Consider the following 16798-nt stretch of genomic DNA (forward strand, 5'->3'; position numbering starts at 1 on the left):
AGCTAAAATAACAAAGGAATGGCTTCACAACAACTCCGTGACTGTTCTTGAATGGCCCAACCAGAGCCCTGACTTAAACCCAATTGAGCATCTCTGGAGAGACCTAAAAATGGCTGTCCACCAAGGTTTACCATCCAACCTGACAGAACTAGAGAGGATCTGCAAGGAGGAATGACAGAGGATCCCCAGATCCAGGTGTGAAAAACTTGTTGCATATTTCCCAAAAAGACTCATGGCTGTATTAGATCAAAAGGGTGCTTCTACTAAATACTGAGCAAAGGGTCTGAATACTTAGGACCATGTGAAATTTCAGTTTTTCTTTTTTAATAAATCTGCAAAAATGTACACAATTCTGTGTTTTTCTGTCAATATGGGGTGCTGTGTGTACATTAATGAGGAAAAAAATGAACTTAAATAATTGTAGCAAATGGCTGCAGTATAACAAAGAGTGAAAAATTTAAGGGGGTCTGAATACTTTCCGTCCCCACTGTACAATTACCCACTGTGTTAAATAACTGAAGTGCACAAATTCTGTGTAAATTCATACAAAAATACAAAATATATCTATAGTAATATAATATAACCAAAGAATAGATAAAAACCACTAATAAAAGCTCCCTAAATGAGTGGCAATAAACTGCAATACATCAAAAAATGTGCACATCATCACAAATGAGTGCAAATAATCCCAAAAACTTGAAAAAAAGCCACCAAATTATTGAAGTGCAACAACAATCTGCCACACTGGTATGTAATGAAAAATCAAATAGGTTTCTGGTGTACACTGAAATCCACCCTATCCCTCAGTGATTAATACATAATCCAGCAGCCACTCCCCCTTTTAATGGCACGCTCACCTTTTTACACTGACCACTTAAAAATTAAGATGGTCAAATGTAGCATGTTCAAAAAAAAAAAAAAAAAAGTCATGCAACCAAGCTTGAAACTTCAAAGATAGTTGTCAGCTCTCAAAGGCTTCCTTATACAACTCAATTAATCATAAAACAGAGGATGCAAACATCGTTGCACACATGTTACATTTATTTATCCACTCATATCAGTGCTGTCTCCCAGTGCCCAGGATAAACCAGCCAGCATACACACTTGACTGCATACTGGTCAAGTATGTATGCGGCCTCTGCAAGACGATGTCTGGTTCAAATGTCATTTTTATCAGGAGCAGCAGGAATAGAGTGGATTTCAATATACACCAGAAAGACTGGATTTTATTATACATCAGTGTGGTGGGGTGTTGTTGCACTTTATTTGGTGGATATATTTTTGGATTATTTGCACTAATTTGATGTATTGCACTACTGTATGTTGTCATTCATTTAGGGAACTTTTATTAGTGGATTGATTTTTATTGATTCTATGGTTTGATTACATCACTATAGATAGATTAAATATTTTGTTATCAATTTACACACTTTTTCACAGGGGGTGATGAAATATAATAAGCCATTTAAAATGTGTTTAGTATTGCCTGTGTACCTTTTGGGGGTGTCATGGACATTCTACAAAAAGTGAGGTAAAATCTCCTCAATAGGTACACAGACACCCAAAAAAATGTCTCTCTTACCCATGCTATACCAACTATAAAAGGAATTTTGACTTCCCTGTAAATTCTGTATCTTGGGAGTACATCACAGGACACAGGTGTGATGTTCATAGTTTTGCTAACTTCTGGTGAATGAATACTGGCAAAGATTTTGGACATGGCCCCCTTGGGAATACCCCTACAAAACCCTACCCCACTCTATGAAAACCTCCGGGGTTTTTTTTTAGCAAATAATACAGTAATGTAATTATGAGTAATGCAGATACAGAGGGGAGGGTGTCCTGTGTACTATACTGTACTCCAAAATGCAGAGTTTATGGGTAAGAACGTTCTTTTTATCTAAATCATACAGTACAGGACACAGGCTTGATATATGTAGACCTTGAAATGTCCCCAAGCAATGAATCAGAAGGGTGGGCAAGGTAAACAGAATGGTGCCCAAGAGCCCAACAAAATATAAATGGGTCAAAGATACAACTTAGAGTACCGCTGAAAGAACCTTGTGGCTAAAAGCTGCATCTGCAGAGGCCTGGACATTCATTCACCTGGTAGAACCTTAGGAATGTGTGAACTGAAGATCAGATGGTGGCCTTACAAAGCTGAGCAACAGACGATTGAAAGCGAAATGCCCAGGAAATCCCCACCAATCTGGTAGAGTGAGCAGGCACCGGTAGTGGAAGTACCATATCTTATAGAGAATAAGCTCTTACGATGAGCTGTACTATCTACCTTGCAACAGTGGACTTGGAAATGTTGTCCTTTTCGAGACCCTGTTAGGAGGACAAAAATAGAGTGTGTTTTTTGTATATAGGCTGTGGCTTTCAGACAGACCCTTAAAGGGGTTGTAAACCCTCGTATTTTTTCACCTAATGCATCCTATGAATTAAGGTGAAAAGCCTTCTGTCATGCAGTAGCCCCCCAGACCCCCCGTTTACTTACCTGAACCTGTTTTTTCTAGCTCTGGGGACAAGCACACCAGCTCTAGCGAGTGTCTCGTGTCCTGATTGGATAGATTGGTAGCAGCACAGCCATTGGCTCCCGCTGCTGTCAATCAAATCCAATGACACGGGCTCTTGGGGGCGGGGCCAAGTCCTGCTGCCTGTGTCAACAGACACAGCAGCAGGATACAGGAGCGCGCCCGCAGGGGTGTCCCAAAGGAGAGCGCTTCTCCGATGGAGCACTCGACGAGAGGAGGAGCCACGAGCGCCGCTGAGGGACCCCAGAAGAGGAGGATCGGGACCACTCTGTGCAAAACCAACTGTACAGAGGAGTTAAGTATGACATGTTTGTAAAAAAAAAAAAAAAAAAAAAAAAAAAGAGGGTTTAGTAACCCTTTAAGCTGGGTACACACTGGCCGAAAATTGTCTGGTTCATCAGCTACTGGTCGACTTTGGTTCAGTGTGTACAGCTGTCTGACAGAAGCCAGTCTAAGGAACGACTTTTGTCGAAGGGACATGCTAGAAAACCAGCATCTGATCAGCACTTGCAGCCAATGGCTGCGAGCGTTAATCAGTGTATTCTAGTGGGGGAGGGGGGGGGATGGGCTGTCAGAATAGCATAGCAAGGAAGATCTCTGCATCAAAATCAATTGTGGCGATCTGTCAGTATTTTTTTTGTTAAACCTAGCAGGTTCCACGAATATATATAATATAAGGGCTCTGGGTGGAAGTAGTAGTAGTGGAACCTGAGGCCATCCACAGGAGACTAAGCTCTAAATAGAAATTTTATTGGCAAGTTTCAACTTCAATAAGTGAATAAAGTGAGACACAACTATCAGTTTCAGGAGACACTAATAAGTGTACTCCAAGCAGTGGAGATATTAATTCTCATACTTGCTGTAAGGCTAAAGTATCAATCTGATATAGAATAGGACCCTGGCTTCGGTCATAATGGTGGAAATACCATCAAAGGGGTCTGCAGGATCTGGAAACCACAGGAATGGATCACGGTTCTGAACCTGTATAGCACCCTGAGGCTAACTACATGCGCTCCACTAAGCGTTGAGCTGAGCACCCAAGCAGGATCCAGTGCCAAAGCAAAATTACACAGCACGGGGTCTGGGTACAGTTCCCCAGGTTTTGCTGAGGTTGCACCAATCTGTATGCACTGCTTCTATTGCTGTAGTAAAAGGCAGTTTAGAGGTTGACTGAAAAATTTTAAAGTAGATAAAAACGAAAGTGATTGTAAAAGTACAAAAAAATAACAAACATGTCACACTTACCTGTTCTGAGTAATGGTTTTGCACAGAGCAGCCCGATACTCCTCTTCTGGGATCCCCCATCGGCGCTCCTGGCTCCTCCTTGCTCTCAAGTGCCCCATAGCAAGCTGCTTGCTTTGGGGTCATTCGTATGGGCTTGATCCCAAGCCGGGCTCTGTGCATCTATTAATATATACAGTGTGGTGCGGCCCCGCCTCCACTCTCTCCTCACTGGATCGGATTGAAAGCAGCAGGAGTCAATGGCTCCCACTACTGCTTCCATGTCCAGTGAGGGAGAGCAGCGCTGTTACGCCTGGGCACAGTGCTGGATCGAGATCAGACTCAGGTAGGTATTTGGGGGGCTGGGGAGCTGATCACAGAAGGTTTTTTACCTGAACCAGCTCCCAACCGGCTCACACTTTTACTGCTGCAGAATGGCTCTCCTGGGTGAAATCCCGTACAGGTATGGCTTTGCCCAGGAAAGCTGCCAGAGGGCACGCGTGCCGCCAGAGGCACCCACTGCACAGCAGGGGACCCGATGCACGTGGCGGGTGGGCACGATTGCCACTGGCCACGTGCGATCTCGTGCACGAGAGCCAGCATGGGGATTTGTGTGTGTGTGAACACACAAATCCCTGTGCTGTCAGGGGAGAGGAGACAGATCGTGTGTTCCTAATAAGTTGGAACAATGATCTGTCTCCTCCCCTAGTCAGTCCTATCCTCACACAATTAGAACACACTGAGGGAACACACATTTAACCCCTTGATCTCCCCCTAGTGTTAACCCCTTCCCTGCCAGTGACAGTTACACAGTAATCAGTTCATATTTATAGCACTTATCACTGTATAAATGTCAATGGTCCCAAAAATGTGTCAAGTGTCCGATCTGTCCATCACAATACCGCTAAAAATCGCAGATCACTGCCATTACTAGTAAAAAAAAAAAAAAAAAAAAATGCCACAAATCTTTCCCATAGGTTGTATACACTATAACTTTTGCGCAAACCAATTAAGAAGAATATACATTGGCCTGAATTTTTAATTTTTTTTTAAATTGGCAGATATTAACCCCTTCCCGCCGACCGTACGCAGATATGCGTACTCGGCTTTCCGGGGTTATACCGGGATGATGCCCGCGGCTGCAGGCATCATCCTGGTATCGTTGTTTACAGTGGGCGATCGGCTACCCGAGTATAACAACCGATGCAGCTAAAAGCCACTCGGTTGTTATACCGGAGGAGCGGGAGGGGACATCCCCCCCTCCCGCCGCTGTTACCGGGCCTCCCGTGCGATCAGGAGGCCCGGTGTCCAATCGGGTACCTTCGGCAGCTGGGGGCGGGCTGGAACGAAGCTGTGGGCGGCTTCGTTCCAGCCTTCTCGTTGTAAACGCGGAAGCGACATCATGACGTCACTTCCCGTTTACTTGGCTGCCAATGGCGCCGAATTTGAAAAAGTACACAGTATTCAGAATCGCCGTTTTCACTCATGGTTAGTGTTTGGCTAAAGCCATTTATTATCAACCAACTGTGTCTACTCTTTTTAAATCATAATGACAAAGGAAACTACCGAAATTACCCTGATCAAAAGTTTATATACCCCAGTTCTTAATACCGTGTATTGCCTCCTTTAACATCAATGACAGCTTGAAGTCTTTTGTGATATTTGTGGATGAGGCTGTTTATCTTCTCAGATGGTAAAGCTGCCCATTCCTCTTGGCAAAAAGCCTCCATTTCCTGTAAGTCTTGCATTAACTGCACGTTTGAGATCTCCCCAGAGTGGCTCAATGATATTGAGGTCAGGAGACTGAGATGGCCACTCCAGAACCTTCACTTTATTCTGCTGTAGCCAATGACAGGTCGACTTGGCCTTGTGTTTTGGATCATAGTCATGTTGGAATGTCCAAGTAGGTACCATGCGCAGCTTCCTGGCTGATGAATGCTCCTCCAGTATTTTTTGATAACATAAAGCATTCATCTTGCCAACAATTTTGACCAAATTTCCTGTGCCTTTGTAGCTCACACATCCCCAAAACATCAGCAATCCACCTCTGTACCATTCATCATAGGCCTTGTTGACTCCTCTCCAAATGTAGCATTTATGGTTGTGGCCAAAAAGCTCAATTTTGGTTTCATCACTCCAAATGACTTTGTGCCGGAAGGTTTGAGGCTTGTCTCTGTGCTGTTTGGCGTATTGTAAGCGGGATACTTTGTGGCATTTGCGTAGTAATGGCTTTCTTCTGGTGACTCGACCATGCAGCCCATCTTTCTTCAAGTGCCTCCTTATTGTGCATCTTGAAACAGCCATACCACATTTTCAGAGAGTCCTGTATTTCCCCTGAAGTTATTTGTGGGTTTTTCTTTGCATCCCAAACAATTTTCCCGGCAGTTGTGGCTGAAATTTTAGTTGGTTTACCTGATTGTGGTTTGGTTTCAACAGAACCCCTCATTTTCCACTTCTTGATTAGAGTTTGAACACTGCTGATGTGTGAATTGAACACACGCATAATCATATTCGCTGTAATTGGGATGAGGGACTTATCAACATGGTGCGATATACCCATTACAGAAGTGTTAAACTTCCTTACTAATTTTGACCCTGATAAAAGGATTATAGCACTTTGTTAATAGTGTTCTACATCACAGTGGGTAGGGAACCCCACCACTTAAGCTGGCCATACATTATACAATTTTCTTCTTCAATTTTCTTTAGATTTACCTTCAGCTATGTAGTGCAAAGGCCTACAAGTAATTGTACAAGAAAATTGTAAAAATGAATGGCCAGCCTTAATCTCTAACACCCTCTGCCACTGAAAGAATGTGGTATACCCAGTAGATCCCAAAAACTCAGACCACAAATAATTTACATGGACTGAAACCCCCCCCAAAAAAAAACTCCAAAAAGAAGTGCATGTACTTCTTTGTGCGATTTGAGCCTATTCAAAATGAATGGGCTCAAGTTTCACTGCACTGAATCACATGTGAAATGCACAGGAATGTGGTGTTCAGCAGGGACCAGCTGAGATTCGAAACATGTATGGGCAGGCTGATTGTACCCAAGTTGATCAATTGATCAATTTGGGTACAACCACCCTATTTGGTTATTTATGCGATTACTGCCAGTGGCAATCCTCACTGTGTGTTCTACTGGCCAGGATGGCTCTCCCTGCCGGGGAGCGGGAGGGATTCTCCCTTCAACACTAGTGGTTGCAGGAAAGAAAATTGCACCATCTATAGCTGGCATAACGGAATTCCAGATAGCATAAAAAAAAATGTGAGAAAAGGTTTCACTTGACATACACTTTAATGCAGCAGTGAATAGAAAGCACCCTGTCAAAAATAATATATTTCCCTGGCTTATTCAAAAAGCAATATAGTTCAGTCTACTAAAACAATTCCTAAATGCAAGCATGATGCTGACCTTCTACGGGTCCTGCGTACAGCTCAATTTTCTGTTTATCTGCTATATCTTAATACAGCTTCCTTTTGATTCCTTGTGAATCTGTTATAACATGTATGTGCTATAGAAAACAGGGTATTAATCAAGTGATTGGCAAGTATAGATTCAATTAGACACATATTAATACAACTCATGCTGACTGTTACTGTGAGCTAATATAAGGATTATAGCTGGCTCTACCTAAAAGCCATAATTGTCTAATAATATTTTGATCCTAAAGAAGTGAAAGGTACAATTCAAATTCTACCAAATAATAATTAACAGTTCTGGCTTACCTTCAGGGAGTGGTATGTCAACACTTTGCTAAAAGAAAGAAAAAAAAATCAAAAACAATAAAATTGCGTACAGTGCTATCTTTACCCTGTATTGGGATGGGAAAACCATGCAGGACAGTTCACAAGACAATAACAAACAATACAAATGTTGAGTTTAACATGTTTTCTGGGTTTTGTGTAATGGAGTGCAAATAGTTATAATCAGGCTAAAAGCCCATTGCCACATGGACATTTGACATTAGGAACTGGTCACGTTGAAACATATTACAGTTCTGCCAAATTGGGGATATGTGGGCAAAGGGTAAACATCTTCCCTCCTCACACCTTAACAGGATAACTTATATTCACACGGTCATGTAAAATATTAAGTATGTCACAACCTATTTGGACAGGTAAACATTAGATCTTTGTAAACAGTACCCTCAGATAAAGGTGATACGCTTGAATAAATGACATATATTCAACATGGTGCATTCATTCAATATGTAAAACCTACAAAAATGTAGCGTTGTCATGTGTTAAAATGAAGTATGGTTGATCGCTAGGTTCACCACCACATCAAATGCAGAAAGTAATAATCAGGTATTTAAGATTAGATGCCAGTGAGTAGATTCTCTTTAGTCTAGGTTCACACCCGTGTGTATGTTTTTCATGCGCCCTTAGGGGCATTTTTTTCTTTTTTTCTTCTTTTTTAGGAGGAGACTGGTAGTTAAACACAAAACCCTGCCAAAAACACACCAAAAATGCATGCATTATCGATGCACTTCCATTGAGGTCCATGGACCCAAAAACGCACCTTCCTGCATGAAAAAAGTCTTTCCACCTCTTCCAAAAACATACTGCAGGAAACTGAACAGGACCCATAGGAAACCATGTTGAATTGTTGTGCGTTCCCACACTTCTGAAAACACACTGTCTCTCATATCTAGGGTTTAGCTCAACAACTGACTGGCTTAAAATTTCTCGCAGCGTTAACCACAGACCAAACTCTTTATCCTGGCTGCGGGCTCCAATATTTGGAGCTAAAGCATTTTGTTGCTCAACTCAACAAAGTAGGAGCAATCCACAGAGATCTCGCACACTTTGAAACTGTCTCTAAACTCAGGCCCCAGCTCACCTTATTTTTACAACTCTATTCCATTTTTTCTGAATCAGGAATACCTGTCCCCCTGTACTACATCTCCACTTGAGAAAGAGACTTGAACTGCCATTATACTGAAGACAACCTCCAAAAAGAATTCACCTTTCCATAAGCCAAGTACTGCGACTAGTGTTTTGGGAGAGGGCGGGTGGGTACTTTCAAGATCTTAAATGCATTGGTATAAATGCCTCTTCATCATACAAAACATGTTCCCTTCTGCTTCATTTGCTGCTGGTGCTGTATGAATGAAAGAGGGACCACGCTGAAAATTTGGTGGTCCTGCCCTGATGCCCTGATTATTTACAATATATGAACAAATGACAAGCCTTAGAATTTTCAGGGACTCCGGAAACTGCTCTCCTCTCCTTACTCCTGGAACCAATATCTAATGCCAAGAAAAGTCTTCTTTGCTTTTTCTTATTGGCCTCCAGAATTGTCCTACCTACACACTGGAGGTCTAATCTCACCCCTGCCATCGAGGATCTCCGAAATCACTCATCTCCAGTGAATGGAGGAACAGACAGCTCAATTACATGATAAATGTGACAAATACACGTTCACCTGGAGTGGCTGGATTGCTTATATGCGCTCTGCTCATCTCAGAATAAGGGCTGTAGTAGGGGCTACTCCTCTTGGCAGATGCCCAGCCTTCTCTTTTCCCCCTCCCACACCTCTTTCTCTTGCCTTCTGTCACATGTCTTCTTGCTTTATTAATCGTCTCTGTTCTATTTCCTACTTTACCACTGCAGGATAAGCAGGTAATTCTTGCAACAGCTGGTGGAAGCATTACCAATTTATGCTGCATGTGCCAAGAAAAAGGTCTTGCTGGTCAAAAAAAAAATTAGAACAATGCTACAGTTTGCAGTTGAAAATTTAAACAAAGACCAGACCTTCTGTAACAATGTACTGTGTGGACTGATGAATCAAAGATACTACTGCAGCCAAACAAATGTAAACATCATTCACACTGATCCGTTGCTCAGCAACCACACATGCCGTTGCATAAAGGCAGCCTACTGATTTGAATCAGATGTCAATGCACCAAAAATCAGAGTAGTGCCATTTTTTTCTGGGCACCACAAAGGGTATATTATGCGCCAACCTGCTAATGGGTTCTAACAGTAGACATGTTTGGCACAAACCCATAACAATATTTCAGAATCAGAACCGCATACCAAATGTGAAGCAAGGTGTTAAAAAATGTTATGGTTTGGGCTTGCTGCACTGCTTAGGCTTGGGTAGTTTGCAATCATTAAAGTCATCTATGAATCCTGCATCATAATAAATTGTGCTTGATGAGAACATGAAGCCATCTGCCCAAAAAGTTGAACAAATCTATCAGGGAATGGCCCAAAAAGAAGAATTGAAGGGTTATGGGCTGCCCTAGTCAAAGCCCTGATCTGAATTCCATTAATATACTAAGGCACAGTTCATTCAAGGAAACCCACAAACATTGCTACTGAAGGGATTTTTCCCATGGAATAGTGTTGACATCAGAGACTGGCAGGCAGTTGCACAAACACCTGCAAGAAGTCACTTCTGTCATAAAAAAGTGCAACACCAGCTTCCGAAGGCCAGGCGTGTACTGACATTTTTCACAGTACACTATTACATCTATTTCATGTTGTAAAGCATTGCACAAACTGTTGGAGCTATATAAATCTTGTATAATATTAATTACATTACATCTATTGATTTTTTTGTTCAATGAAAAAATGTAAAAGGCAAATTTTTCTTTTGAAAGTCAATCATTTTTGCGTGCTGTATGTAATTTTTCACATAACTGTAAAATCTTCCTGCAAGTTTCTCTTTTCTTAAAGTGGAAGTAAAGGCAAAAACTAACTCTAAACCTACTCCCACCCACATTCTAAGCCTAATCTACCTAGCCTTTTAAAGAAAAAATCGCTATACTTACTTTATTTTGAAGCCGCTCTGGTCTGGTCTCCAGCGATACCCTGTGTGCAGGAGAAAGACAACAGCGGCTTTGAAATGGCTGGGAGGTGATATCACCCATAGACTTACTATGGAACTTCCGTGGATGGCTGCCTCTCCTTCACACTATAGAACAGCTCAGTCTGGGACAGGACTGGTGCGGCTGCAAAATAGGTAAATATAGCGATCTTTTCTTTAAAGGGCTAGATAGATTAGGCTTAGAATCTGGGTGGGAGTAGGTTGGGCTTTAAAATGGAAGTAAAAGCAAAACCTATCTCCGGGGAAAGGAAAAATCCTCTCAAGCAGTGGGGTGACCCCCAGCCCCCCCCCCCCCCCCCCCCCGGGTAAAATGCTCATCCAGGTCTAGGGGGCCAGGAGAACAGCAGTCGTTAGTCTCCTCATCTCCCCTATACAGCATCATTGGATTATGACTTGGCCTCCTCACGTCCAATACATGGCTATGGGCTTTGCACTGGACGTGATGACATCAGAGCAAGGCTTGATAAATTTGCTTTGAATCTAGGTTTTTTTTAACTAACCAAACTTAGGAGTAGAACATGACCGAAGGTGAACTTATCCTTTAACCCTTTTGCTGCCAGAGCCGTGTTTGTGGTTTTTGCACAAGTGCTTAAAATAAAATTTTAGGCCTGAAGATTACATAAAACCTCTGAAACATTATATATGATCTGAAAGCAGACACCCCAGAGAATAAAACAGTGGTAGTTCCAATTTTTTTATGCCACACGATATTACTGCAAAGGTAAAAAACAAATTATAATTATTCTTGGGGGGCACAAAAATGCAATGAATTATCCAATCTTGGTAAAATATAAAAACCAAGGTTGCACTGAATAAATAGATACCCAACGTGTCAAACCTTAAATCTGCGTGAGCCCCTGAAATGGCGACGGGGGGGGGGGGGATTTTATGTGCTTGGGTGTAACATTACAATTTCAAAAAACTTTTTTTCCTAATGTATGTGATGTATTAAAGCATTCAGGCAGCAGCCCAGGTGCCAGGATGCAGTTTGTCGAGCACTGCATCAGAGGATCATAGAGCAGAAGAGGCTGCAGAGTTTGGTCTCACAGCTTTGCGGGTAGCCTGTGGGAGTGTAGGACTGGGTAGATAAAACAGTTTTTTGCAGCCCCCAAAACGAAATGAAGATTTAACCCTTACAGTGTGGGGGAAGCCCCACTGCACTGGGGGTTTTTCCTACCCCTGGATTTCAGTTTTAAAGGCTGTCTCTCCAGAATTTAAAAGGGGGAACTTTTTTGGTTTGTTCCACAAGTTTTTTTCTTGTGTATCAATGTTAATTAAAAGCAGCACTGGATACGGTGGCCATTAAAGTGGAAGTAAACCCATCCATAAAACAGTTTCATTTCCGGCACATGCCAGAAATTTAACACTCCCATTGGTTGTGCTCTCAACCAAACCGTCAAACCATCCAATGGCTGGTGTCATAACTGAACACATGTGCAGCATCATGGCAGTTGTAGATTAAACAGAGGCAAAGATGGTAGCTTCCTTGGCTGAAAACGATAAGGGGTTTACTTACACTTTAAGAGAGAGTAGTAAAAATCTAGGAAAAATATTTTCCTTTTCCTAGTTCCTAACTGCGTAAATTTTTCAGGTGCATGCTTTGGGAAACACATAGTTTCCTACTTTAGTCATGGTCTCATACAAATAACTAAAAAAAAAAAAATCATACTTCTCTATGCATATCTGGACATTAAAGAACATAGATTGATAATCCCTCAACCACTAGCATATTTACTCTACTGCCTACTGATGGTAGTCATGCTTTCCAGTGCAGGCTTCCCCCTTATTCATCTCACATCATCTCCTATAAAGACACTGCGAATATAGTAAGGAGTCCCCACCCCTTAAAAACACAGAGATATAAGCTGCCCTAGTGTGCGTCAGCTTGCTGTACCCACCCGTACCTGAATCATCTACTCTGAAGGACTGGATTCAGCTTTTATTCTTCCTCTGTGTGACAGTGAACTATAGAATGCTTAACATACAAGCCTTAAATTATTTAAAAGAAAAGTCCTATCATGTAAAGCTCCTATGTAGCTTTGCTACAAACTCCTGAAACATCAACACATTTCATACTTATGACTAATATACTATTAGTAATAGCTATACATGTTCTGTAGATTAGCAGATCTCTAATAAGAGTGTCAGTCCACCAATACTTGAGTTTAAGCTTTAAGCCTGCCATACCTGTCAGCACCACCCAGCTTAACAAAAGATAATTGGTAAAGGAACCGGCTGGGGGGGAGGTTTGTCTGCATGCGCTGATTGAATGCCGGTCTTCCAACAGAAAAGTTCGACAGAAACCGGTCGTCAGAAATTCGGGTGGTTTCTGCTGACCCGGACAAATTTGGATAACTGAATACCCAGGTTTAGCCTGCTGGGCTGAATTGCTTGCTGGCTTCGGCACCAATGTTACCAGCTCTGCTCTGGTTTGCCTTGGAATCTCACTCCCTCTACTATAACAGAGGTGTTCTCATCCTTACTGTTACAGTCTCCATAACATAAAATACACAAGTGATTTAACAGGGAAAGTAAGACCCTGTGGTAGGTGTGAAGACCATGGAAGAAAAAAAATGCAGAAATATCATGATTTTAAGTCCTCAAGAAATATAAGAAACTGCAGACTGGTTTACACCTCGAGCATCTATCAAATACTATTCGCTTTAGGTGAACTAACCCTTTAAATAAATACTAGTAAATACTTTTGCAGTAGAAGGTCTAAACCAGAGTTTAAAGGAACCCTAGGGTTGTATAAGAGGTCCACAGGGGTTGCACGGCAATCTAACCATTAGTTGCAGGCAGCTGATAAGTAGATGGCATCCCCGTTGCCAAGACATACAGAGCTACGCAGGGAAGCTCCTGTGATAGTACTGGCTGTGGTGTTCTCTTCCCCGATGGTCTTTTCTCCACATCCCAAGTGCTTGTACTGTATGTGAAATCACGTGGGATGAATATAAGGGGGGGCATCAGGGAACAGTGCACCACAGCCAGCACTATCACAGGAGCTTCCCTGCGTAGCTCTGCATGAGACGAAAACTGGTACTGTAATGTGCCCTGCTCCCATGTAATGTGCCTTCTGCCCCTATCCCCCAGGTAGCGTGCCCTAGTGATCCCCCAGCTAGTGTGCCCTCCTGACCCCTTGTGCTCCTGCCTGCTGCCCCCTTTACCCAGCCTTGCCGTCCCCCTGTACACTGCTTATCTCAAGTCTGAATATCTGTGTGTGAACAGAAAAAAAAGCAAGCACAAGTGTCACATTAAATTGGTACATTTAATATTAATTCTATTTAATGTTGTTTCTAAAAATAATTGATGCTATGTCAACAGCTCGCTGCTCACACCAATGTTCTGTGAGCTGTAGATGTGAACATTATTTCAGGGGTTCCCAGAGATCTCAAACTTTTTGCCAAGTGATATTCCAAGGTAAAAAGATTGAGAAACCCTGGTCTAAACAATGACATGTCTGTAGAAAAGAAAAAAAAAGCGTCCACATGATACTCACACCCTGGGGCACGGAATAGGATTCACCACAAATGCACTGTTATTATGTTCTAGATGCAATCAACAAACTGAGTAGTTTGGTTGGAGTTTAAATCATTCACAGGCTGATAACTTACCAGCCTAGATGGCAGAGGTTTGGTTAGCTGCACAGTGTTAATGAAATGCTGCCCCTTCTCGTCAACAAGGAACTTGCATCTGCAATAACAAGTAAATTACAGACAATGATATTAAGAAGAAAATACAGGCACACTGCTATAATAAACTTCAGAAAATGCACCCAAGATTTCAGTTCATCCTGTTCTAATGTTTTCTCAGGTAAACCCCCTGCCCTGTCTGGCAGAGTAGGAGACCTGATCTTTTCCTTCTACTGTTTCAGTTAACTTACAGGTCTCCTCCCCAACCCACTCTGTTATTGGACAATGAAAGAAGAAGGAGCACACTGATGAGCTCATCTCTGCTCTCCTCCCTGTCAGTATGTTTCTTGCACTGCAGCACAACTGATTGGTTGCTAGTGCTGCTTCTGCCGCCTCCTCTCTAAGTTTTGATATACAGGGACTGCAGCAGGCTTAAAGTGGTTGTCATTTTTTTTTTTAAATAACAAACGGGTTTATACTTATCTGTTCTTTGAGTGTGGCTATGTCTACAGAACAACTTGTTATGTTGAAAACAACAGACTTACTGGTCAGATTAGAAAGAACAATTTCCCCAGACTACCCAAAAAGGAGGGGGGGGGGTGGGGGAGACTGGCACAGAAGTCCAGGCCTGGATGTGAGGAGGAGAATTCCCACAGGGCCAACCACCCCAAGGAGTACCTGCGCCCCACAGCACACCCAAAGGAGGAGGGGACTACTTACTAATTCAAGGAACTGTGAGCAACATTCCGGAGACAGAGCCTCCTCACTACCAAAGTGGGGGTGCTGTTGGCCAGGGTAACACTGGGACATAGATGTCAGATTCCTGGTCATGCGTCCCTGCAAGACGTTTAACTTGTTGGCCACCCCGGTCCAGGGTGGGGCTATCACAGCGCCCCACCCTGAGCCCAGAGCGAAGCTAAAGGTCTGCGTGCACTCATTGGTCAGACCAGGGTAAGCACTGGATTTAGAATACCCAGCTGGTCACTCAGCCCAGCTGTTGATTGAAAATCTTCTCAGGAGAAATCCCAGGAAAAAGGAAAAAGAGGAGAAAACAACTACGGAACCACATGTCCCAGTAGGGAGCTAGGTCCTCACTCCTACACTAGGCAGAAATAACTGAGCTGCCTATAGCAGACAGGGATTTATACCAGCTAGGACTGCCCATATGCAGCGGTGTGCTCTTTTTCTGCCTAGTGTCCTGTAGGTGGCGCTATAAAATGGTCAAAAATATGAACAGGCTGTGTCTGTCAAAGACAGTGAGAGAAAAATGTTTTCTTTTGGGTTTAAGTCACTCATCAGACTGCAACATTGACTATGTGGGAAATGACAGCTCATCACACATGGAAGTACAGTGGGGACTAGGGGAAAAAAGTGTTGGGCAGAGTGTATGGTGTTAGATCACCATTTCACTTTTCCTTAAAAGGTCAACTAACACTAAGAATCACAGTAGCTTAAATTTGCTATCAAATGCATCTCTTTGTTAGCCATTACTTACCCTGGGTAGAATCTTGCATGTAGTTCCCATGGATCATCTCTTGGGCTCCAAACTTTCAACTCCCCTCCACAATAAAAACATTTTGTTGCATCTTGCTCACCTACCGCAAGGTAAGAAAACAAAGTTACAGTAACATATACTTTGGTTAGTTTAACATAGTGCCCAACTGAAGAGGCTGTCATCGTGGGGGAAAGTGACACACTGCTGCAGGTTGAAAGTGCATTTATTTGTAGATACCTACAGCAACCTCTCATACCTTCACATCAGGGCTCAATTCCAAGCTATATACATTTCTATGTAGCTTAAGAGTTTGGTGCACAACCCTGCCATTACACATTTCAATGAGCCTCGCCAAAAGAATGCAGAGTGTGGCAGGCAAGCTTCACCACTATAAGAAAGCACCCAAAATTTGCCTGTCAGAAATATCTGAGATATTACTGATATCAAGGTTTCTGTAGTTGCTTCTGCAGATATGTGCCACTTCAGATGCCTGCACGTCATATCTGCAACAGTAGTCCCATTTCCTCAGAATAACATAGTCTCTTTAAAATAAATTAGGTCCAATTTTAAAATGTAGATGACATTGTCATCTTGTCCATTCAGGGAGAAGTAACTGCATCTTTGGCCCTTCATGCCTACCTTGCCTGGGCTCCCCTGCCACTACTCGTTTGATCATCACATTGACGGAAGCTAAGAGGAGCAGTGACTTCCTTGGTCATGTGACAGTGCTCAGCTCTAGTGACTGGCTGCTAGAGCAGAACATTGGAACAGAAGATGAGGTCACATGCTTCCCCATTTCTGAAGGCATTGGGTTTTGTCACCTCCTGCGACTAAAATATAAGTGGCGAGGGAGCGCTGGTAAGGTGAGTATAATTGAGCGGAGAGGGCTGTTTACAAAGACACAGTCACTTTGCTATGAATGGGTAAGGTGACCACTTCTCTTGAAAAATGCACGGTAAAATTTTATGTCATACCACACAGGCAAAATTATTTCACATGTTAATGCTTGAACTTTTCACTCTTTAATGGATCAAGAAGCATTATTACATCCTGTACTAACCAATAAGACA

At 42.6% G+C, this 16798-nt stretch overlaps 1 protein-coding gene across 8 annotated transcripts in view; it reads right to left on the reverse strand.

The window, feature by feature from the left end:
* Positions 1 to 16798, reverse strand: part of XIAP (X-linked inhibitor of apoptosis) — an 86676-nt gene that overhangs the window by 21388 nt on the left and 48490 nt on the right. For 6 of the 8 annotated variants that reach the window (XM_073599430.1, XM_073599429.1, XM_073599426.1 and 3 more), the window contains exons 3-5: positions 15729 to 15828; positions 14216 to 14294; positions 7490 to 7517 (exon numbers count right to left, since the gene is read on the reverse strand). In XM_073599430.1, the coding sequence (XP_073455531.1) occupies positions 7490 to 7517; positions 14216 to 14294; positions 15729 to 15828 (207 nt within the window). Of the gene's footprint in view, positions 1 to 2290; positions 2332 to 7489; positions 7518 to 14215; positions 14295 to 15728; positions 15829 to 16798 lie in introns of all 8 variants that reach the window. The other 2 variants (XM_073599431.1, XM_073599432.1) reach the window with 1 other exon arrangement.

This window comes from Aquarana catesbeiana, linkage group LG09 (assembly GCF_042186555.1).
Source record: "Aquarana catesbeiana isolate 2022-GZ linkage group LG09, ASM4218655v1, whole genome shotgun sequence".
Lineage (NCBI taxonomy): Eukaryota > Metazoa > Chordata > Amphibia > Anura > Ranidae > Aquarana > Aquarana catesbeiana.